Here is a 24,546-nt window from a genome sequence, read left to right on the forward strand (position 1 = left end):
GGAAAACCAAATTACCTGTTGTCAGAAATGAAAAGGTGAGTTCACAACATAGAAAAAGAAATAAAGAAAATTATTAGAAACACTTTGTCTAGCTCTAAGCCCATGAAAAGGACAACTTAAGTGAAACAGATGAATATTTATGTAAATGAAAAGTGTGCAGATCAACAGAACAAGAATAGAGTTTTTAAGTTACTTTGTCTCAGAAAAAGAAACTGAACAAGCTACAAATGAACTCCCAAAGAGGGAAAAATACCTGAGACAAGATAGATATATCTAAGTAAATTCTATCAAGCATTCAAAGAACAATGAATTCTAATATTATATAAAATACATGAAAAAATAGGGGTCCCACCAAATTCCTTCTATGAAACAAATATGGTCTTGATACCTAAACCTGGTAAAGTCAACAAGAGAAAGTATAGACCAATATCCTCAATGAATAGTGATGCAAAAATTTTAAATAAAATAATAGCAAAGAGCTACAGTAATATGTCACAAAGATTATACACTATGACCAGGTTGGGCTTTTTACTAGAAATACAAGGTAGGTTCAGCATTAGGAAAACTATAAACATAACTATGTTAATAAACAAGAACAACAAAAATTATGTGATTCTATCAATGGATACAGAAAAGACTTTTGACAATATGTAACACCCATTTGTGTTTAAAATACTAGAAAACAGAGGAATAAATGGACCTTTCCTTAATATGATAAGTAGTATATATCCAAAACTTAGAGGTACAACCAAGGATGTCCATTATCATCATTGTTATCTGATACAGTCCTCAAAATATAAGTGGCAGCAAGAAGAAAAGAAAAAGAATTTGAGGGAACAGAATAAGCACAGGCAAAAAGGAAAACAATTATCACCACCAAGCAGGTAACATGATTGGTTTACTTAGAACCCCAGAAAGTCACCTAAAGTGAGATGAAACAATTGAAAACTTCAGCAAAGTTGCAGCATATAAAATAAATCCATATAAAAACATCAGGATTTCTGTATATTACCAACAAAATTCAGCAGGAAAAAATAGGAAGCAAAATTCCATTTTAAATAACTATATACATTTCTGCAAATTGAATCTAGTGTGGTTAAAATTAGAAGAGAAATAGACAAATGGGAAAAAATCTTTGCAGTAAATTTCTCTGATAAAAGTCTCATTTCTAAGATATACAAGGCACTGATTCAAATTTATGAGGATAAGAGCCATTTTTCTTTGAATAAATGATCAAAGGATATGAACAAGTAGTTTTCTAAGGAAGATATCCAAACTATCAACAGCTTTATGAAAAAAATGCTCCAAATCACTAATTAGAGAAATGCAAATTAAAAGAAGTCTGGGGTTCCAACTTACACCATCAGACTGGCAAAAGGAATGACAAATGTTGGAGGGGTGGAACTGCAGGAAAACAGATGCATTATGTTAGTGAAGGTGTGAATTGATCTAGCCATTCTAGAGAGCAATTTGGAACTATCCCCGCCAAATTACTAAACTGTACTTACTCTCTGCCCCAGCAACACTACTCCTAGGCCTCTAATCCCCAAAAGATCAAAGAAGGAGAGAAAGGACCCATATGTAACTTATGGTACATCTTTTTGTATCATCCAAGAACTGCAAACTAAGGCAGTGTCCATTTATTGGGGAGTGGCAGAACAATTATATGAACGTAATGGACTATTATTCTGTTAAAAAATGAGAAAAGGATAGTTTCAGAGAAACCTTGAAAAACCTGTATGAACTGATGCAGAGTGAAGTGAGCAGAACCAGAACAATTTATAATAACAACACTGTAAAGACAAACAACTTTGAAGGACTTAAGAACTCTGATTGACACAATGACCAACCATGATTCCAGAGGACCCACAGTGAATATGCTATTTACCTCCTGACAAAGAAGTAGGTGATGGACAGCTTGAGATATATATTTTGGACATGGCCAATCCAGGAAATTTGCTTTGTTTGATTATACATACTTATTACAATGATTTTATTTTGTTTTATTTTTCTCAATGGAGGAGGGGAGGTGTGAAGTGTGGAAAATAGATTTTTGTTAATTGAAAAAAAATTTTAAAGGATATTGGAGAAAACCCTTAAATTTACCTCTCTGTAACTTCTACCCCCTAATTATGCCCTCTGGGGTCAAATAAAACAAGTCTACTCCTCCTTTCACAGGCAAGTCCTTCAAATATAAGAAGACAACTGTAATGTCTCCAAGTGTTCGTTTCTCCAGGCTAAACAAGGGTCCAAGGCTCTTCTTCAACCTGGTTGCAGGGGCAAACAAGAGAGCTGGCTTGAAACAGGAAGTAAGTTGACCACATGGTTACCCTGAAGGAAGGCAATGGTCCATCTAATCTATCCTAGTCAGACCATGGAGCAACTGTACTGATCTGAGAGACTCAAAGAGTCTCTGACCAGAGTACCTGACCAGAAGTATTTTTGCCACTTATTCACTATAAGTTCTTGGGCTAGTCCCTCCCATTTTCTGAGGCTTAGTCTCCTCTTCTGTAGAATGAGGGGGTTGGATTAAATGATCTTTAAAGTCTCATCCAGTTTTGATAATTTATGAACTTCTAGGCATCACATTTTAATCAGGACACTGACAAATCAGAGCATGTTCAGAGGAGAGAGACCAAGATGTGTAGATGGGGGCTGAGAGTGACATATGGGGTACACATGAGACCATACAGAGCTGAGGAACAGCTCAGCAAACCAGTGGTTTTTAGTATGAAAGGAGAAGACTCAGGAGGGACATCATAGCTTTCTTGAAATATGTGAAGGACTCTACTGTGGAAGATTAGCTGCAGAGGACAGAACTAGTACTAAGGAGTCCAAGTTTTGTGGCAGCAGATTCTGGAAAGAAGGAAGAATTTTCTGAACAAGAAGAGCTGTCCTCCAGGGGAATAGGCTGGGCTGTCTTCCAAAGCAGTGCACTGTTAGTCTTACTCTAGGTGTTGAGGCAGAAGCTGCAGCACTATCTGTAAGGAAATTCTGGCCAGAAAGGAAGCTGAACTAGATTAGGGGTTCTTAACTTTGTGTCATGTACCTCTCTGATAGTCTAGTGAAGCCTCTGATCCCTTGTGAGAATAATGCTTTTAATGCATAGGATATATAAGATAACAAAGGAAACCAACTGCATTGAAATACAATTATAGTTTTGGTTTTTTTTTTAAGTTTATAGACTTGGGTTAAAATCTCTGGGATGAACTTTCAGGTCCCTTCCTGAGTCTTTTTGGTTGTGATTTCTCATTTGCTCTCCTTTCCCTGCCTCACAGATTCTTCCTCTTACTTTTTTCTTCCTTTTATTCCTCTTTTCTTTCCTTCTTACCTGAATCCTACTTTCCTTTTTATTCATCCCCATGAGATCTCCCTTTCTTTCTCCCCATTCTCTCTTTCTGTCTCTCCTTCTTCTGTTCTGAAAAACACTCAGGGCACTGGCAGGAACTGTCTTCCTGAATTAAAGGTGGCTCATGATGCCACTGAACTTTGGGCCAAGACCACTCTGCAGGCAGTCTGAGAAAGGCAAGAAATGAAAGGGTGGAAGTCCAGCAGGAGGCTGAGGCAGCATGATGTCTTCCACCAGGGCACAGGGTTCTGGCAGAGCTGCCTGAGATGGAGAACATGGAACAATCCATGTCTGCCCATTCCTCGGCAGATGGCAAACCTAGCAGTGGGCACTAGATCCTATGTGGATGCTCTAACTAGGCTGGATTCAAGTGCTCTCTTTGGCCCTCTCCTGAATCCCCACCTCCCACCCCTTGTGGCTCTTGGCCATTGTCCTCATCCATGAGCTTCAGCACTAAGGCTGTCTTGCCAGGTTTCCCATTTCAAATTCTTGGACCAAATTCTCAGATTTTATGCCTATGTGGGCAAAATTATTATTGTACCAAATATTTGACACAAAACATTCCTAAGTGAGTGTATAATAACTACTGCATAGTACAAAGTCCTGGAATCTCTTTAAAAGATTTAGTTCATAGATTTAGAGCGGAAAGGCCTTGGAAGCCACCAAATCCAACTTCATGCCCCTACAGATGAGGAACTGAAGCCCAGGGAGGTGAACTCATGGACCAAGGTCCAATAGGTCGTAAGTGATCAAAGTGGGATTCAAACCCACTCCACTCCACCACACTGTCTCTCAGATGGACAACATTTTAAAGTTGCATTTTATACTCACATTAATAATTCAGACCCCAAATACTTGCTCAATTATCTATGCGCTTCAGGCATAAAGGATGCGAGGCCTTACTTTTCAGGAGAATTGTCCCCACTCTCCACCTCAACATTCCCTCAGATACTCTGGCCACCACTGAGATGCCAGCTCAGTGTTCAGGCTTTAGTACTCTGGTACTCATCTCTTCTTCTCCTGCTTCTTCAACCTCCTTTCTTTTGAATTAGACAGTCCCCTTTCCCCCCAGTTACCTCTTTCTGTTTTTCCCTGTCTCCACAACCTATTCACCTCATCTCCTTGCTGCTTCTAGGTGCTTTCAGTGACTACCAATTTCCCACTCACTTTGGTGCCCACGTCAGATGTCCAAGAAGCAGCTGAGGAAGCTGTCTCCTCTCCCCAAGGAATCCTGCCCTCCCACTCCCCCTACCATGTGCTGCAGACTGCTGAACATCAGAGCTTGTGGGCTGGAGTGGACCAGCAGGTGGGGGAGTGAGGGTGGCTGGTTGCTGGGCTGCTGGGCTGGGCAGGGTCTCAGGCAGACTCTTCTCCCTGGGCATTGCCTCCTTCCAGGCATCTGGACCACATTGTTGGGTCTGTCAAGGAACAGGGGAGAGGGATAGTCTCTTTAGGAGTTCCCCCTGTTCCTCCCACCACATTCTTGAATACTTCTGCTGAAGATGAAACCGCAAGCACTGGGACACAGCTTCTGGGATGGGAAATTGACAAGGACTTTGAAATCCAGACTCTGTAGGTCCAGAGGAGCTGTATATACATAGATCTATTATTTTCCTTGCCCTGCTCCTCTTTGGATAAATGGTACCCTAAGAGGCTCTTGAAATACCCAGGCAGATTCAAAACATCATCCATCCCAGCATCACATCCCACATTGGGAGGAAGGTTGCCAAGTTGGCTGTGACCTGCCTAAGCTGTGGCTATCCAAAAGAGGGACATACTTTGGGGACTGGCTAACTCACCGCTGGTGAAGCAGGCTGTAGTTGGAGGATGACAGCTGATGTGTGCTGGAACCTGCGTTGGGGGGTGTGGAGCAGGCCCTCAGAATGTCCATTCTGGGGCCCAGCCTCTGGGCTGGAGGGCTGGCCTTGCTGGCTGTTGCCAGGTTTGTGCTGATTGGTAGCAGGACACTGCAGTGGGAGGGCAGGGATTGCTGGGCCTAGTGACATGGCATGAACTTCAGGGCTGGACTGGACTGTCACTCCTGGCAGAGCTGAGGCAAGCTGGGATTGGGACTGGGATTGGGGCCGGGGTTGTTGGGACTGCTGCTGTTGCTGCTGCTGCTGTAGAGGTGGCTGCTGCTGCTGCTGCTGGATGACAAACTGGGGTTGCAGGTGCTTTGATGGGGACTGTGGAAGGAGTTGGTGTGGCTGCAGCTGGGTGTAGGCTGGTGGGGAGAAAGAGTCATGTTAGGTAGCGTGGCTCAACTCAGCCTGGCTCCCATTATGTTCTCCTCCCTGGCCCCCAACACTTTCATCCCCATTTCATATCCCTTTGCTTTCCCATATAGAGCCAAAGAGTCTAGTCTGCTCCCTGACATGGCTGCATTCCTGTTCTTATAAATAGCAACCTGAGATTTACGTACTGAGTTCCTCAGGTTGCCTGCTGATCAGCTATCCTGCCCATTTTCAAGGCTTATCTCTTCTCATTTCATCCTAGTGACAGCCCTGGAGTCTGGAGACAGCTGCAAGTTCTGTCTCCCTCTTCTGAACCCCCACAGTGCTCATTATGTGCATCACTCATTTGGGACTTACCGTTTACTGCTTTGTGTAGTTGGTTGCCTTTTCACATGTGTTATGTATCTTATCTCCTCAATGAGAGGAGTCCTTGGGTCATCACCTTCTCAAACTTCTTTGTATCCCCCTCAATTTCTAGCACAGTGCACTGGTACACAGCAGGGTCTCAAGAAATATACTTGTAATGGACTGCCTCTACTCCAGGCCCTTGCCCCTGAAGCTGTTGAAGGCTTCTAGTTAGCTTGGATGGATGACCACTGCGCCTTGCCCTCTTCATGTCTGCCCCTCCACAGAAAGAGACTCCTAGCTAGAGGTCTACAGAGAGCCATAGCCATGTATGGGTACCTTGAATTATTCAAAACTGGCCAATTATAATCACATGCACATAGTGAACAAGAGTGAATTTAAATTCTAGGGCTCTGAGCCAAAATTTCAGAAAAGATTCTGAATGCAAAATAAATAGGTTTCCAAGTGTTCTCAGGAAAGGCAGGGACAGCCTGGAAAATGCCTATGTTCATGACTGTGTTTGCAGCCTGGGCCTGAGGTCCCAGAGAAAAAGAAATAACTGGATCAGAGAATCAAACATAAACAAAAATTTAAAAAAAGGCAGAAAAGGAATAATATCTCAGTAGTAGAGGAAAGTAAATTTCTTATCCATTGAACAAATAGAAAAAAAGTTAAAGTCATGACAAATATATTTGATTATATAAAATAAAGTAAAATATGCAATTAAAAAACAACCTGTAGAATCTCTATAATGATATAAATTTATAAGAGTGAAGCCTCTGGGCTTAGGTCCATCAGAAGATGTCACCTTTCTTGCCTCACCCAATCACAGAATCACATGATTTGAGAATGGGAAGGGATCTCAGTGGTGACCTAGTCTTTCTAATCCACGTGGGAAAAGAATCCTCTCTATATTGTACCTGATGAGTGGCATCCAGCCTGTGAATAAACACCTCCAAGGAAGGGGAGTCCATCACCTGTGGAAGTAGCCCCTTACACCCTGGACAACTCAAACTGTCAGGAAGTTTTTCCTGACCTCCAGCCTAGATCAGCCTCTGTGCAGCTTCCATCTCTCACTCCTCATTCTGCCCTCTGGGGCTAAATGAAGCAAAGCAAGTCCCTCCTCCACATGATACTCTTTCCAATACTTGAAAACATTGATTATTTCCATCCAAGATTTCCTTCAGGTTAAACATGCCCAGCTCCTTCAACTAATAAGTCATACAGCAAGGACTGGAAGCCCTTCACTGTCCTGCCTGCTCTCCTCTGGACACCCTCCAGCTTATCCATGTCCTTAAATCATGGTGCCCAGAGCCACACACAATACTCTGGATGGAGTGTTATGAGAGCAGAGTATAGTGGGCCCATCACCTACCCATTCATGGAAGTAATGCCCTATACAATGGAGCCTGACTGCAGTAGCATTTTTGGCTGCCGTATCACACTGCTAAGTCATGTGCAACTCACAGTCTAAGAAAGCTACCAGATGCTTTTCAAAACTGCTGTCTAACCAGACCTCCTCTATCTTGTACTTAGGAGATTTTCTGTATCAAGACGCAAGACTTTACATTTATTCCTAATGAATTTCATCTTAGTAGATTCAGCCAACTGGGGTCAACAGCCTGTCAAGATTCTTTTGGATCCTGATTCTTCCCACTGTCATGTGATCATCATAGGGCTCTATGGTGCTGTTTACTTATTTGTGCATATATTCTGTGTTGTTCTCTCCCCCCGACTCCCCATTCCCCCAGTAAAATGTAAACACCTCGAAGACAGGGGATATTTCATATTCATTTTTGCATCACCTTGTGCCTTGTGTGCAGTAGGCACTCAGAAAATATTTGTTGAGTTGAATTGAATTAAATTTATATCAGCAGACAATTTACAAAAAAAAGGAAACATTAAACTATTACTTGAAAATGTTCAGCTTCACTGATTATCAAAGAAATGAAAATAGCTCAGGTATCAGAAATCAAAAAAATAAGAAATCAAAAATAAGAAAAAGTAACAAAAACAATGTGGGCAAAATTGTAGGAAAAAGTAGAGAAGAGATGGATCCTGGCTTTGAAGTGTTTTAGCTGTGGGCCCCAGGGTAAGTCTCTCTAAGCCTCAGTCTACTCATTTGCAAAGTGGGGATAATAATACTTCCATTAACTACCTTTCAGCACTGTCTCGAGTAAATTGTTTTGTAAACCTTAAAGCACCACCTTCATAACTGTTACCATCATTTATACCTGTATATTGTATTATATTTATCCCCGTGTCTCACATGCCGTTGTCTTTGCAGCTGGCTTTCTAGTGGTAGCCACCAGCTCTGTCCCTCCCTCTCTAGTGTCTCTATGGTTTCTGGAGGTTTCTCCAAGCCTTGGGGGAATTTGTATAGCCTAGCCCTAGTCAGCAGAAGGAATGAAGGGAATGACAAATCAGAAAAATGAATGGAAAGCATCTTTCCCCCATATCCCAAAATAGTCATCAAGTAGGGACGACCGTTGGAGGGTACACTGCCTGTACCCTGAATTAGGGAAGAAGGGAATGATGGAATCAGCTTAGCTTGGCTGGAAGAGAGGACTGCTTGAGGTCAGTAAGTCAGAAATCTTCACAACTACCTAACAGGCTCTTTTGTGAACCAGATGGGTCCTGACTAAAACAAAAGGATTGGGAATGTGGCAACGCACCCAGCCTCATTGTAAGAGCTGTAACATTCTCCTGAGGTACATGAGTACATGGCGGTAGCAGCAGTCTCTGGGAAGACAGCATTATGCTGGTGCAGTGCAGCCATAAGCAGCACTCCCAAGTCTCCAAGGGAGTTAAGAGACCAGGACAAAGCTGAACTTCACATTCACTGGCACTGAAAGGAGACTCAGGAAATCAGTGCTGAACGCAACTGGGAAGCCAGGGACCAATGGAAGGGTCAAACCTAGGAGCAATGGGGCGAAGGGACCTGAGGAGGATGTAAGAACAAACCAGGACTGTGCCTTTCATCGGTACCATGAATCACGTGCAGGTCTTGAGGAGGGGGGCTGACTCTCTAGCAACCCTCATCTCAATTGGGAACCCAATCTCCTTGGGAAGACTTTAGCTTTAGTTAGGGGCCTCAACTATACATTACTAAGCCCCTGGGGAAAAGCCGAGCTCACCAGAGGGCTGGGTTGCTTGATTCTCTAGCAATAGTTAGTCCTTTCTTCCCCTGGTGGAGAGTGAAGGAAGGAGCTCAAATCTAGCTTGGGAAAGTAAAGGGATATATTGTAGAGTGAATTTTGTTCAGATATAGATTGAACTAGATGGCCCCTAGGGTCCTTCCTAATTTTGAGATTCTCTTATTCTGTAGAAGTAAATCCTGATTACCTTTTAAGGCAACTCCTCTAGTGATAGAACAGGCAGGTGCCATATGGGAGTTGGGGCCTAACAGCAGGGAAGGCTTTCTGGACTGCATATGGATTTAGGTACAAATCCTTTTAGCACTTGTATATAATTAACCTTTTTTATGTTCTGTGCCTTAGAAGCCTGATGCATATATGCATGGGAGCTAAGGGTCTCTTGAGAAAAGCTAGAAACAAGTCAAACTGACCTGAGCCAAAAGACTAATTACTGAACTGCTTCCAAGAATGGACCTGGTTTGTGTAAGCTCAGAGTTTCAGGAATGGGCCAGGGGTTTCATGTCCTATTTCCTTCCTAGACTGTAAACCCCATGACAGCCCTAACAATGACTCATCCAAACTCTGCATCTCACTAGGAATATTCTATACACAATAGATGTTAATCAAAAATTGATTAATCAAATTTAAATTGAATGGAAGGAAAATGAGAAAGGGATAGTCCCAATGATTATTATGGACGGAGAGGTGATCATGGATTACCGAGAAAGATGTGGAATTATTGAATTCCTACTTTCCTTCTGTTTTCAACAATGGCGATGATCTCCAGATCAGAGAATCAAAGAAAATGAAACAAAAATGGTTAACAAGAAATTAAAATATAAGATAAATGAGATTATAAGAGAGCATTAGCTTAACTTTTAAAATTATTGGGTTGGATAGAATTGTATTCTATGGCACTGAAAAAACTTGTGGATATGACTGCTGAACCACTAATCAGTAATCTTTGTAGAGAATGGAAGAGGTGATAAAGGAATAGAGGACAGAAACGTCTCAATTTTCAAAAAGGGGAAGAAGGCAGATTCCGCAAAATACAGGATGCTGAGCTTGGTGTCAATTTCTAACAAAATTTTTACTATTAAGTAATTAAGCTGTGAGCACCTTAGAAGGGTGATGGTCACTAAAAATCATCGTGAATATATTAAAAACAAGTCATGGAAGATCAAAAATTATGACCAGTACTCTTTTCTCATAGAACAGTGAAAGGTTGTTAATGAGAAAAATAAGCCTGAAAAGAGTCAGATTCTCCCGAGAGCATTTGTAGATGAACTTAGGACCACAAACGTAATATTGAACAGATTTTCCAACATTTTTATAAATGGTCTATTTTCATCAGTGGCTGATAATGGAACCACTATATCTGAATTACCCAACTGACATAAGGCAAAGGAGTGATTATTGAAAAGCTTACAAGTCCTCAATATGACTTAATTTAACAAACATGTATTGTGTCTTCTATATGCAAGGCATTGTAGTACAGACTGGGGATGCAAAGACAAGCCACAAATAATCCCTACCCTCAAGGGGCTAATATTTGTTGGTGGGTGGAGTGGGGATATAAAATGTAGACAGAGAAGTAAATATAGGATAATTTGAGAAGTAAGAGAGTGCTAACAGCCAAGGGAAATAAGGAAAGGCTTCAAGTGAGTGGTGGCACCTCTCTAAGGGAAGCAAGGGGTTCTAAGAGGTGTAGAGTTAAAGAGGGAACAAGGCGACAAGCCTATACAAAGGCATAAAGATGTGAGAGATATATAGAATTTGGGGAAGAATGGATAGACCAGTTTTATTGGGGTAATATGAAACAAAAATTAACCAGGATGAAGAATCTTCTTGAGTAGGGTAGACCTAGAATAAAGATTTGCTCTGTAAAATTTGGATTCCATCAAAAGGCCTCACTTAAGGACCAAGAAGGCCACATGTGGCCTCAAGGCCTCAGGTTCCCCACCCCTGGACTAGAGTTTAAGAGAAAGTTGGCATGAAGATGATAACTGACCCCACAGGAGCTGAGGAGGTCATATGCACAGAAATCTGAGAGAGATAAGGTGACCAGGACGGTGACAGGACCAGACTATACTATACAAACATTGGTTGAAAGAACTAAGGATATTTAACCAGCAAAGAGAAACCTGTCTATAAGTAACCAAAGGACTGTCACATGGTAAAAAGATCAGATTTGTTCTATTTGGTCTTCGGCAGGGAGAACAAGCAGCCATGGATCAAAGCCACAGAGAGGCAGGCTTTGGTTTGATGCAAGGAAAAACTTTTTAACCATCAGAGCTGTCCTAAAGTGGAGTTGGCTGTGGTAGGAGATGAGCTTCCTTGTACTGGGGTCTTCAATCTGAGGCCAGTTGATCACCACTCAAATTGTCAAGGTTGAGATAAAAGGGTTTCCTATTTGGGACACCCAATGGTCTCTGAGGCCCCTTCCCAATCTGAGTTTCTGTGAACAAGATGGCTTTCATAAATATTTTTATACATGGGCTTTAAATGCAGCTCTGAAAATTTGTATTTAAAAATGTAAAAAAAAACATTTATAGCTTTTCAGTCCCACAAAAACAGGCAGTTTGCTGAGTCAAGATCTTTTAAGATCCTGCCTCAGTCATCCAATGTGTTAGTTATAGCTCCCAGCTTTGATTCATTTGCAAATTTGATAAACATGCCATCTATGCCTTTTTCTAAGTCACTGCTAAGAATGCCAAACAGCACAGGGCCAAGCATAGATCCCTGGTGAACTCCAATGGAGATAGTCTGCAAAGTTGCATTCAACTAATTTCAAATTCATCTAAATATATTACCATCTAGTACACATCTTTTTTCCCAGAAAAATAGCATGAGATATTCCATTAAACAATCTGAAAAATCTAGATAAATGACATCTACTACATTCCTCTTAAAAATCCTATCAAAAATATTAGTCTAGCATGATGTTTTTAAGTCATCCTGGGTCTTTGTAATCATCACCTGCTTTTCTGGGTATATACTACTATCTCTTCAATGATTAAACCTTGAACTATCCAATTAATAAATTATACAATTAATAAAAATCAAGTTCACTGGCCTATAATTTATAGGCTCCTGCAGATACTATGACATGTCTGTGGCCATTGAAAGTCCAAGGTCTACCTTTGTGCCCATTTACTTCTCTGGGAGGCACAAAGAAGCCAATTCAGAAGTCTTCCTTTGGGTTCAGAAATCATGACAGTTTAGAGGGGAGGTGGCTAGAGTGGGAAAAGGAATTCTGTATCTGCTGCTGGCAGACTACTTCTAATCCGTCTAGTCAGTACTAAGTAGCTACAAATCTTATTGTCTGTAAGAGGGCCTAATGTGGTGGTTGACCTGCCAGGCATCCAAATTCTAGTTTTCTAAACAATATCCCTGCCCACAACTTGTGATACCCTGGAATGTGAAGGTGAACCTACTATTAAATTGTGCCTAATGAATCCAACATTAGCTCTGCTGTGAGGGAGCTGGTCTCTGGGCATTTCTGATAAGGACAATAAGTAGGTGCCACATTCCCTCCAGACAGGGCCTCAAGGCTTCCAGGGTTACTTGTACTGTGAGAAGCCTCTTTTTTCTCTACTATTTAGCTCCTTCCAGGAGCAGTCAGCTTGCAGGAGAAATAGATGCAGGACTGGTGTATGGGACAGATCCAGTTTGATCTCAAGGACAGCCTCTGTATAGATCCACTTGTCCCTGTCAAGTGTCCCTATGATGAATCTAGGTTGTTTAGGTTTATCAAAGTGAACTGAGCTAAACTGTTATGATAATGGTATGCACTTGGTCTTTTCAATATCTAGTGGTAAGCCTTGAGGTGCTTCAGTAGGTCAGTGAGAGGAGCTGTCCAAGTGAGAAACTTGGAGGTAAAATAGCTGGAGATTTCTGGAAAATGAAGCAACTGTTGCAGGTCTTTTGGCAGTGCCAAGGTCCTTCACAGGGACTTCACATGGTTTTAGGTGTGATCTAGGGATTCCCTTATTGTATTTCTATGGGTTTCCAATTTCCCCTTCTATTTCAGCTTCACAAATAGTCAGTGTTGGATAAAGGATGGCCTCACCTGGATGGGCACATCCTCACTGAGTTAGGCCACCAACCATCAGTCCAAAGGGTCTTGAAATACTGAGTTCCTGATAAACCCCCAAGGAAGTCAGAGACAGAAAGGGTTCATATACACCAAAGTATTCAACAGCTAAACTGTTTTTGGCAGCAAAGAACTGCAAACAAAGCAGGTGTTCATTATTTGGAGAATGGCTAAACAAATTATGATACTCAAATGTATTATTACTGTACCATAAGAAGCAATAAATATGAAGAATTCAGAGAAGCCTAGGAAGACTTATACAAACTGATGCAGAGAAAAGTATACAGAATCAAGAAAATAGACACAATGACAATAACCATGTCAATGGAAAAGACAATTAAAATGAACAGTGATAATTATAATGACTAAGCTTATCCCCAAAGCAGAAATGAAAAAATGCACTTCACTCCCTTCTTTGAAGAGGTGAGGGACTATGAGTGAGGAACATTGTAAAATTCAGCTGATGTACTGGTTAGTTCTGCTAAATTGCTTTCTTTTTTCCTTCTTGTTATTATTTTTTGTTATAAGGAATGGCTTCCTTTGTTAAAAAGAAGAGAGCAAAGAAGGAAATATTGGAAATAAAGGTGATATAAAAACAAACTATATCAATACCTATTAAGAAATTTTAAAATACTGAATCATGAATCTGAAAAATTCCAAGGAAATGCACTAACTGACTCGTAGAACCTAGTATTCATACAGGTCATGACAACATGCCAGGAAGGTCATCTTCCATTCACTGGCATCACATACATCATTCAGATTGCATAGCCCTTGTAGGTTCAATTCATTGACTTATCACTATCCCTGCCAGTTGGTCCAGCAGGTTGGGTATCAGTGGGAGGCATGGCTATATAGCCCATGTGGCTACATAGATATGGCAACGCTATAATTCCCTTCTCTTCTTCCTGAAAAATAGTAGTAACAGGGGCTGTGGGAATGCTGAAAGACTGGATGAACACAGCTTGCCTTATCTCTAGCCTCTTTCTGATCTTGCTTTTTTCTAAAACCCTTACAGACATGTAGTCTCAGGCCTGACTAGGGTTGATGTTAGAACTGATGGTCTCAGGAACCAGATCAATGACAGTTGATTGACCTATGTGGGGGGTCACCTCTTTGCCTCAAAAAGCACTATAAATATCCTGAAAGACTTTCTGTCTCAGGGACTGGCAAAGGGCCATAGCTGGCTACAGCATACGTCCACTCCAGGCAATGCTTTTGGCAGTATTAGGAGTGCAACAATAGCTATATTATGCAACGCCAGGCAAGAGACCCTCAGCACCACCAGGAAGGGGAAGAAGCCGTTTCCATTTAGGTATGATAGTTTGTAATGTCTCCCTGTTTGCCAGGCTTGGTCTCTTGGATCATTCTTGAGAACTGTTTCAACTAGCACTACTGACAGGAACACTTCCTCTTTAGGAACCAAGTCCCTAAAATTTTCAGAGGCTCCCGAGTAGCTGGGATCCAGAACACTTGGTGATTTGCAAGTTCAATTTTGAGAATCAAAACATTAGTGGTTGTGGGGTAGGGGCCTTAAGGACTGGTTTGTGAAGTGGTAGGTTATGACCCTATAGTTGTGGGTAAGCTGATCTTTAGATGACTTAGGGCCTGGGTAGTGCTCCAAGACTGGGGTAGATGGGACCTTTTACTCCCTTTTACTCCCCTGAGCTATACAGACTCCCCTTAGCCCCATTATGTGTGAATAACCACTAAGTGGGTACAGCTGACAGTGAGATTCAATGTGATTTTGTTGCCATAGGTTAAACTTTCCCTAAACTGATCAACTGGGGTATGGATATAGTCCTGAATTAGGGTCTAGAAGGGGCAACCACAATCCCTTGCTCTGCCTGAGCTGGTGAATTTAGTAAGTGATAAATGAAATCAAAGGCAGGCTTCCCTAAAGCTTGGCCCAGGGGCTCTTTGCTTTATCTCACCTGGAAGATCTGGTTATCCATTTGGTCACCCCTAACCTCACTGGAAATAATACCCTAATGGACAATGTGGAGGAGTTCCTCCCCGTGTCAGTTGTAAGGAGAAAGCCAGAGAAAACACGGCAAGAAGGGAAACAATAGGTGTCAGCAAGCTGGTGGTTTGTCTCTTGAAAAGCCTCTGCTTGAGACAATATTCTTTTCTTGGGAGTGTTATGGCCCTTCCTCACTCTACCATACTGGAGTTGCTGTGGGCCTAGACAGCAGTCCATGGCAGAAATGTTAGTGCAGCCAGCTCAGGTATTCCCCACAGCTTCAGCAGGGCAGGAGTAGCCCGGGAATCTCCTACAGGGACACTCCTGAAGTGCCACTCTTGTCCTTTTCCATGCCCCACAACATTCCCTTCTCTGTCCTAATGACAGCACTAAAATCCATTCTTCCCCCAACAGAAAGGAGAGCAATCTCATCTTTCCATAAACTGAGTGGGGGCAGAATTGACTAGTGCCTGCAGCTCTCTCCTTACTTGGCATACTAGACTGCTGTGCTGTGACCAGACATACATGCTAGGGTGGTACACTTTTTATGTTCCAGTGCCTGCTGTTGGGCAGCCCTTCTCTGGGGATGTAGGCTTAAGAGAAAGCTCAGCTGATATGATCAGAAAAGCAGCTAGCTCTAGGCTAGATCTTAAAAACAGCTTCATCATGGCACAGCTCCCTGATTCTGCTTTACACTACATTCTGAGATGCTCTGGAACAGCAGAAACCATAACCTCAAGACAACAGACACCCTCGTGAAGGACTTCACACTCACCACAGTAGAGACAAAAGAAGTGAAAGACCCTGGAGCCTCACCACTGCTAACAACTTCACCTAGCTGACCTGGTTTCTCTCTCTCATTCTGTCTATCTTTCTCTCCCTCCTTTCTGTCTCTGTGTTTGTCCGTTTTTGTCTGTCTTTCTCTAAAAGGCTGGGCCTCCTTATCTTGCCCAGCCTAGAAGCACAGGGGCTACTCATGGCCCTTATCTCACTACAAATTGGCACAAGAACTTTTACCTGCCCTATTTCTGACCTGGGCTGGATTGCCCCTCCTTACGCAGCCTGGTAACAACCCTTTCCCAGGGGCTTACCATGCCGATGCCAAACAGTGCAGACACTAGACTGGCACAACCCTCTGTAGTTTAGAACTCTAGAGCTCAAAACATCCACCAGTTCCAGCCTCAGTTCCTGCCTACATTCAAGACACTCTAATTCTGATCAATGATACACTGTCTGAAATTCTGAAATCATCAGCAGTATTCCTAATATCTGATTATTCAGATGAGCTGTAGCTCCTAATGGAGGTGACAGTGACATCAGCCTCTTACTCAATTCCTTTGTTTTCCATTGGGCAATCCCTCTACCGCCATGGCAGGAGCATCTCCTCCATAACATATGACTCTTCAACTTCCACAGTGCCATTCTCTTTACTGTCATAAGAAAAAGAAATGATTCCTTACTGATGCTAAGGTTCTTTAAATGCTCCTACTTACAGATGACAATGTACTCATTGTATCAAGATCTAGAACCCTACAAAACCTTCTTAGATAAATCCACTACAATGAAAAAGAAAGTCATCCATCCAAATTGGAAAAACAAAGTAGGCAAAAAATGCATATTGCCTAGATCATGACATGAAGGTAGATGAGCAACCTATCAAATGAGTACAGCCATATGTGTATCTCAGTCAGCCAATGCAGATGGATGATGAACTGGACTCAGAATTGAGCTGGGAAAGAAGCTGGGGCTGGATCACATTTGAGATTCCAAATTGCTTGCCACTACAAAAGCCCATCTCTCTAATATCAGTTTTTTCCTTGTGGTGCTTTGTGGCTAGGGCACCTTGATCCTTGTAAAGAATTAAAGTGACTCAAGGGGTCATGCAAAGATGGCAAATCACATTCCTAAGGATGGTTTGTGCCCAAGAAGCACGATGAAAGACCTTGGGGAGGGAGTGTACACTGAGAAAAGGAGGTGGGCCAGTCACTGAACGAGAACGGGAGAGCAAATGAACAGGCTGGATGTCACATCAGTATCCCTAAGAAACAAGGAAAACAACAAAAAGAACCCCAGGACACTGGGTAGATTTTCTATGTGTGAAAAAACACAGACAGGAAACACAGAGTGGAGAAGATGTAAAGGGCTGTGATGGGCATTAGTGAAAAGTATATCACATTGATGAGAGCAAGCAAAGAATGCCACACTAACTTTGCTTCCTTTCATGCCAGCAGATTAGGGGAATAAATAACCCATGTTTCAACAAAGTATTTAATAAAGCTTCTCCTGCTACTGCTGTGGGCAACCTAAAGAGATGGGGGCTAGATGATGGAACAATTAGGTCAATTTGGAGCTGACTGAATTCCTGGACCCAAAGAGTTTGCTGAAGAGTCTGATGTCAACCTGGAGGGAGGAGCCTAGCATACTGTTCTTAGTGATCTGCCCTTGGCTCTTGGCTGTGCAGTTTTTTTAACCCGTGACTTGGATGAAGACAGGTATCAGATGGTTATCAAATCTGCTGATGACATAAAGCTATGGACAGTTTGATTTGGAAGCCAAAAAAATCTAATGTAATCTAAAACTGCATTAGTAGAGGTAATGATCCCACTATATTCTACTCTGGTCAGATGGTATCTTGAGTACTGTACTCAGCCCTGGGCACCAGATTTTTAAAAGGATATTGATAAACTGGGACATGGTCATAGGAAGGGTACCAGACAAAGATCAGTTGAAAGAACTAGGGAATGCTTAGCTTAGAGTAAGGAAATCTAATGTCATGGAGGAAGAAGGGCCATGATGACTACAACCAAGTGTTTGGAGAGCTATGATAAGGAACAGGGATGCTGAGCCTTTTTCTCTTGGCTGCAGAGATCAGAACTAGGAGCTACTGATGGAAATCAGGCAGTAAATTGTGGATGGCTATAAAAACAAACTCCCTAAGAATGAATGCTGCCCAAAGTGGCATGGGCTGTGCCAGGATGTAGTGATCTCTCTATCCCCACTGGTTTTGAAGCAAAGACTACAAAACTCTTTGTTGGGATGTTGGAATGGGCATCCCTGCCCCAGAAGGGGTGAGATAACATAGGAGAGCCCTTCCAACTGATAATCTGGGGTTCTATGAAGATGAAAGGTGTGCTAGTTCTTTTTCTTTTTATAGCTGGGAAGGGGTGGCCAAGGGAGAAGGGGGAGTTTGGAGTCTTGAGCATATGATGAAGGCAGCTGAGGGGGCTCCACACCGTGACCACAGTCCTGACTGCGCTGAATGTGGCATGTCCTGTTGTTCAAAGTGAAAATGCCCACATCTGTACCATTATTTCCATGTCCCTCAATGCTGGCTGAAAAGCAGTTTTCCTAAAGCACAGGTCTGATTGCTTTACCCCCTCTAACCCCAGTGGCTCCCTATTACCTCCCAGGACCAAACATATAGTCCTCTGGTGCTTCAGATACTTCATCCCCCAGCCCTTCCCACTGCTTTAGTCATCTCACACTTTACCCCCATGGAAGGGGATGTTACAGTCCAGTTACAGTGGCCTCCTGGCTCTTCTTTGCACACAACATTTCTTCTCTAGCTTTGTGACTCTGTGCCATCTGGCCCCCATGCCTGCAAAGTTCTCTCTCCTCTCCTTAATCTCTTAACTTCCTTGAAGACTCAACTCAAAGCTCACCTTGTTCAGATGGCTTTTCTGTCCCTCCTCTCCACCCCTTACCCCCCTGCAGCTGTTAGTGGCTTTCTCTCTGAGACTGCTTTGCACCTATTCTGTATAAATCTTATACCTACCTAGTTATTTATGTACTGTCGTCTCCCTCCTTAGAATGTGAGCTCCTTCAGGGTGGGTCTGCTTTTTGCCCCAGATCTTAACACAGTGCCTGGCACATAGTAAGTGCTTACTGAGTGTTTGCTGAGTCACTCACTTTCTCTCTAAGAAAACACTTCCATTCCTGTCTGCAGCATTCCTAAGTCCTGCAGATTTAGGTCAGGTTGCTACCTTGACCTAGAGAGACTGACAGTTACATTCCACTCTAATATGGCCCCCACTTTGTCCATACCTACCCTAATTGCCCTGAAACCCAACAAAGCCAGGTGCTGTCAAACAGATGTTGGCAGCTAGAGCCCATTCTCCACTGCCCAGGAAGCCCCATTCCATCACACACTAGTGGATATCCAGGCTTTGCTTGAAGGCCTCCAGGGAAGGGCAATCTGCATCCTAAAGCTACAGTACACTCCACTTTGGGACCAGCTCTTCTGTTTAGGAATTGCTCTTCCATCAGGTTCAAAGCTGTTTTTTCGCAGCTCCTGGTTCTGCCCTCCGGGGCCAAGTGAAACAAGCCTAATTCCTCTTCCATGCAGCAACTCTTTCAACAGTTAGTACTTCCCATCTAATGCCTCTCTTCTCCTGTCTAAAATGCTCCAGTTCTTTCAGCCCATCCTCTTAAGGCAGGACCTCAAAGCCCTCTGTCATCCTGGTAACTCTAGATCTCCTCTGAAAACTTCATCTCATCGATGTCCTTTCTAAAATGTGGCACACAGAGCTGAATACAGTGTTCCCCATGTGATCTGGCCAAGGCCAAACACACACAGTGGGCCCACCTCCTCCCTAGTCCTGGACATCCAACTAGCACAACCCAAGACTGTGTTAGCTTTTCTGGCTATCCTATCAGAATGCTGACTCGTTTTCCACAGATCTTTTTCAGATGAACTGGCTACTCCATTTTTACTTGTGAAGTTGCTTTTTTAAAAAAAACTCAAGTGTAAGACATATTTATCCCTTTTACATTTCATCTTCTTTGATTCAGCCCAATGATCTAGCCTGTCAAGGTTTTTTGGATCCTGACTGTCACTCAGTGCATTAGCTCTCACTCCCCATTTTGTATCATCTTCAAATTGAATAAGCCCACCATCAAAGCCTTTATCCAAGTCACTGATTAAACAGTAGAGGGCTAAGCACAGTTCCCTGGGAACACTTTGGGTCTGACCACTCAACCTGTTTCAAATCCACCTAACTGCATTATTATCTCATCCAAATCTCTTCATTTTATCCACAAAAAACAATGAGACTTTTTCAAATGGTTTGATAAAGTCTAGTTAAACTTTATGTATGGCAACTCCTGACCTACCAATTTAGTAACTCGACCAAAAAAAGAAATGAGATTGGTGTGGTATGACCTGGAAAAGTCATGCTTTATTCCCCTAGTTCCCAGCACACGCTGGGGTAGAGATTACTAAGCAATCAGTTGTGATCAACAGTTTGATCCTTGGATCTTTATATAGTTAATTACACATCTGAGAGCCATCTCCCCGGAAATGCAGGAACTTATAGCTCTGCCCCTTCTCATACTAGTATAGGTTGAAGAAACAAGGTGTTTAGCCTAGAGAAGAGATTACTTACAGATTAGATAAACATGGAGATTCCTTTAAACTGTGAGATTCTGTGATTCTCCGAGCCTTCCCTCTTGCTTTATATAGTATGTAACTTTCGCTGGGCCCAACTACATCCTAGCAATCCTTATACTCTGCTCTTCTTGATTCCCTATCTTACCCCCAAATCCAATATTCCAAACCTTTTCATCTCTTTTCATGCCCCCAACCACATACAGTAGATTCCTTAACCTTCTTCTTCAGAGAGAATACTGAAGCCACCCATGAAAACTTAGGCATAATCTATCAATATCTCATTCTTCCCTTTTATCTCGGTGGAAGTGGTACCCCTAGTTATTACTAAAGTTTCTCTCTCTCTGCACCCTGGATTCCATCCCCTCCTGCCTCTTTTAAGGCTATCACCTCTCTTATGTATCCTTAATCTTTCCCTTTTTGCTGAAAAAAAAATGGCTACACTTGATGCTTCTACTTACTCACTATCATCTTCTCAGCCCCCATGGCTCGACTGAAACAGTTCTCTTCAGAGTCACCTTCATCACCTGTGGCCTTTCTTCAGTCCTCAACTTCCTTGATCTCTCTGTAGCACTTAACACTGTTCACTGCCCCCACATTCTGAATACTTTCTTCTCCCTTGTCTTCTGAGATATCACATGATTCTGGTTACCATCCTACCTGCGTAGGTTTCTTTTTCTCCTTTGTCAGCTCCTCATCCTAAAGGTCTGTCTTTGGCCCACTTTCTTTTTTCTGTATTCTCTCTCCCTTGGCAATCTTATTTACTGCTATGGCTTCAACTATTACCTCTACGTGGATGACCCCAAATCTATCTCTAGCCCTGACCTCTCTCTAAAGCTCCAGATCTATACTTCCAACTGCTTAAGCACAGGGCCTGGAAAATAGTAAGTGCTTAATAAACACCTATTAACTATCATACATTTCTACCTGTCATTCCCAGAGGCACCTTCAATGCAATATGTCCAAATCTGCCCTCAGTATCTCCTTGTGCTCGCCCTACTGCAAACCCTACTCCTCTGATTTCATCATTTCTATCAGTGGCAATACCATTAATCAAGTCTTCCATGTTTAAAACTTTAGGGTTATCCATCTCTCCCCTGTACCCTTCATATCCTGCTTATCAGTTACCAACATCTATCTCTTCTCCCTCTGTTCCCAGTGCCGGCACCTAAGACAGGTTTTCCCCATTACTCTCTATCTGCTTGGGCTTCAGCAGTAGGCTCCTTAGTCTTCCTTACCTCCATGCTTTCCTCCCTACAAAACCATCACATCACTGCCAGACTAATTTTCTTTATGCATAAGTCTGGCAATGTCAGCCTTCTATTCAAAAGAATCCTATGGTTCCATATTGTCAAGTAAAGTTCAAATTCCTTCCTTTCCCTGTAATTCAATATACCATTATCCCTTTCCAGTCTTATGTTATCTTTTGTCTCACTCTAAGAGATCCCATGTTTCTGCTGAACTCCTCCAGGGGTTGCAGTTTCTGGCCTCTTGTGTCTTTGTTCCCACTGCTTCTTGTGCTTGGAGGGTCTGCCCTCTTGCCTCCCTTCATGTTCTTTCCTTCCTCTACCTGTTAATTGCTATCATTCTTTGAGGTCCAATTCAGATACTATCTCCTACAAAAGGCCTTTTATTCTGCTTGGTCAGGATTGACTTCACATTGTCCTTTGTTCTGAATTTCTCTAGTGTAGTCATCATGTGGATTAGTGGGTAAGATTCTGGACAAAGTCAGGACAACCTAGGTTTGAATCCTACCTCAGATTTTTATTATTGGTAATTTTAACAACAACAATAATAGTTAGAATTTATGTAGCGCTTTAAGGTTTGCCAAGCACATTACGAATATTATCTAAATTAATTCTCACAACGATCCTGGGAAGTAGGTGTTATTATCACCCCATTTTATAGATAAGGAAACTAAGTGACTTGCCCAGCATCATACAGCTAGTAAGCGTTCGAGGCAGGACTTGAAGTCAGGTCTTCCTGAAGCCAGGTCCAGTGCTCTATCTACTCTCTATTAATGGAATGAGCTTCAGTTTTCTCATCTGTAAAATGAGCAGGCTACAAGCTCTGGCCACGAAATCACGTGCAAACTTTAAAGTACTGTGTAAATACAAAGTTCTTTATTATTTACATAGTATAGTTATTTGAGTATGTGTAATAGCTCCTACTAGACTGTAAGATTCATGAGAGCAGGGGCTATGTCTTCTCTGAAGTTGCTGAACTGCACTGCATTGTCTAGGCAGTCTAGGAGAGGAAGGAGGTTTGTCTGAGGGCTTGTTTTTTGGAATAAAGCTAACTATGAAACTAAAGGCGCCAACTTCTAGTCATTCTGAAGTTGAAAATGCTTTAGGAATGGCTATATTTCTATAGCTTCACTGTCACTAGCTACAAATGGTGAGTTACTGAGGGAGAAGCACATACACTAGGTCATATGTTTGTACTATGTGAATTGGTCACTCAAATGGCAGTACAGAACATCTACTTGGGGCAGAACCTTTTATCAGAAAACAAACTTATTACTTCTCTGCACTACTGTGAGATAACCATCAAAACAACCCCAGCGAAACCTTTCAGTACTACTAGATATGAACTATTATCTTCCCCATTTTTCAGAAGAGGAAACTAAGCCACAAAGAGACTGATTCCTTGGTAACCAAACTATATTCATTCAGAAAGAATTTATTGTAATCATCCAGGGACATAATTAAGGGAGCCTAGACTATGGTGATGGCTGTGGAAAGAGAAAGAATGGGCTAGATCTGAGCACTCATACAGAGTATTACTTAGACTTGATGATGAATTGGAAGCAGGATAAAGAAGGAAAGGGGAAACAAAGGACAATAAACATTTGGAGCAACACAAAAATAGAATGGGCTGCCCTGCAGGGATGTGCACTCATCTTCAATAGAGGTCTTCAAGCAAGGGTTGGATACCTCCTATCAGATATATTCCAGGAAAGATTCTTATTCAAGTACATGCTAGAGTAGGTGGTCTCTAAGGTTCTCTCTAACTCTGAGACTTTAAGGTTGAGAGCAAATGGGAAATCTGTAGTGGAGAGTGGTGCTGGCAGGAAAGAAGAAATTAGGGCATGGGAAGGAAACTGTAAACTCATAAAAATATTTCAATATTCAGGTGTGGGTTGGCAAATTTCCTGGTGCTGCTGTCCTAGAGGTTTGGGGAGTGGAAGCAGGGAAGAGATCAAGGAGGGTGATGTCGATTTGAGAACCATGTCTATACAGGTGGTAGGTAGCTAAAACCACGTGAGCAGTTAATGTTACGGGGAGAAAAGGAGAGAGCCCAGAACTGGATCTTATGGGAGACTCAGAGAAAGGAGAACAAAAAGAAAGAGAAAAGGAGAAACAAGTTAAGAAACAAGTTAAGGAAATAGCATGAACACAGTGTTAAGGAAGCCAAGAACAGAATGAATTACTAAAGGAAATTGGGTGATTACCAATGTCAAGTAAAACGTGTGTCAGTGTGGAGATGAATATGTGCATCACGGCAGACAGAGATGTTAAACAATATACACACTCCTCTTAGCAATGCTGCTCCTTCTTTGAAGGTTTTTCTAATTAAAGGAAAAGACCTTAGATGACTAAGTGTGGTCTTGTTTGGGGGCATTAGTTGAAATGACCACCCACAATCATTTTTAAGCAGAAACTGTTCAGTGACTCCGTCCATACAATAGTACGGGAGGACTATATTCAGTATAACGGGACCAAAGAGCCGATCCTTTCGCATAACCCAACAGGTCCATTCCTATATTATTTTTCTCCCTGGCTTTCTAGAGGCAGTGATATCCACTTCTCTATTCAATTTCACATAATGGCATCTTTACTCCAATCAATCGATTAGTCAGTCAACCAACCAGGGCTGTTTGTAGAGAAGCATGCGGTGCCTCCCAATCCCAAATTTTCCAGCCAATCACTTGCAGATATTTTTTTCCCACTGATGTGCAACTACCTCTGAGGTGGCACAAAGCAACTATACAGCAATTGTTGTTAACAGATAGTGCCTTCTGCCCTGCTGAGGA

The 24,546-nt window shown here is 42.3% G+C and overlaps 1 protein-coding gene across 3 annotated transcripts in view; it reads right to left on the reverse strand.

Annotated features, from left to right (window-relative positions):
- PHC2 (polyhomeotic homolog 2) overlaps positions 1-24,546 on the reverse strand; it is a 154,083-nt gene that overhangs the window by 34,082 nt on the left and 95,455 nt on the right. For all 3 annotated transcript variants that reach the window (XM_036745055.1, XM_036745054.1, XM_036745056.1), the window contains exons 8-9: positions 5,149-5,573; positions 4,602-4,767 (exon numbers count right to left, since the gene is read on the reverse strand). In XM_036745055.1, coding sequence (XP_036600950.1) covers positions 4,602-4,767; positions 5,149-5,573 — 591 coding nt within the window. The remainder of the gene's footprint in view (positions 1-4,601; positions 4,768-5,148; positions 5,574-24,546) is intronic.

Source organism: Trichosurus vulpecula, chromosome 2 (genome assembly GCF_011100635.1).
Source record: "Trichosurus vulpecula isolate mTriVul1 chromosome 2, mTriVul1.pri, whole genome shotgun sequence".
NCBI classification, from domain to species: domain Eukaryota; kingdom Metazoa; phylum Chordata; class Mammalia; order Diprotodontia; family Phalangeridae; genus Trichosurus; species Trichosurus vulpecula.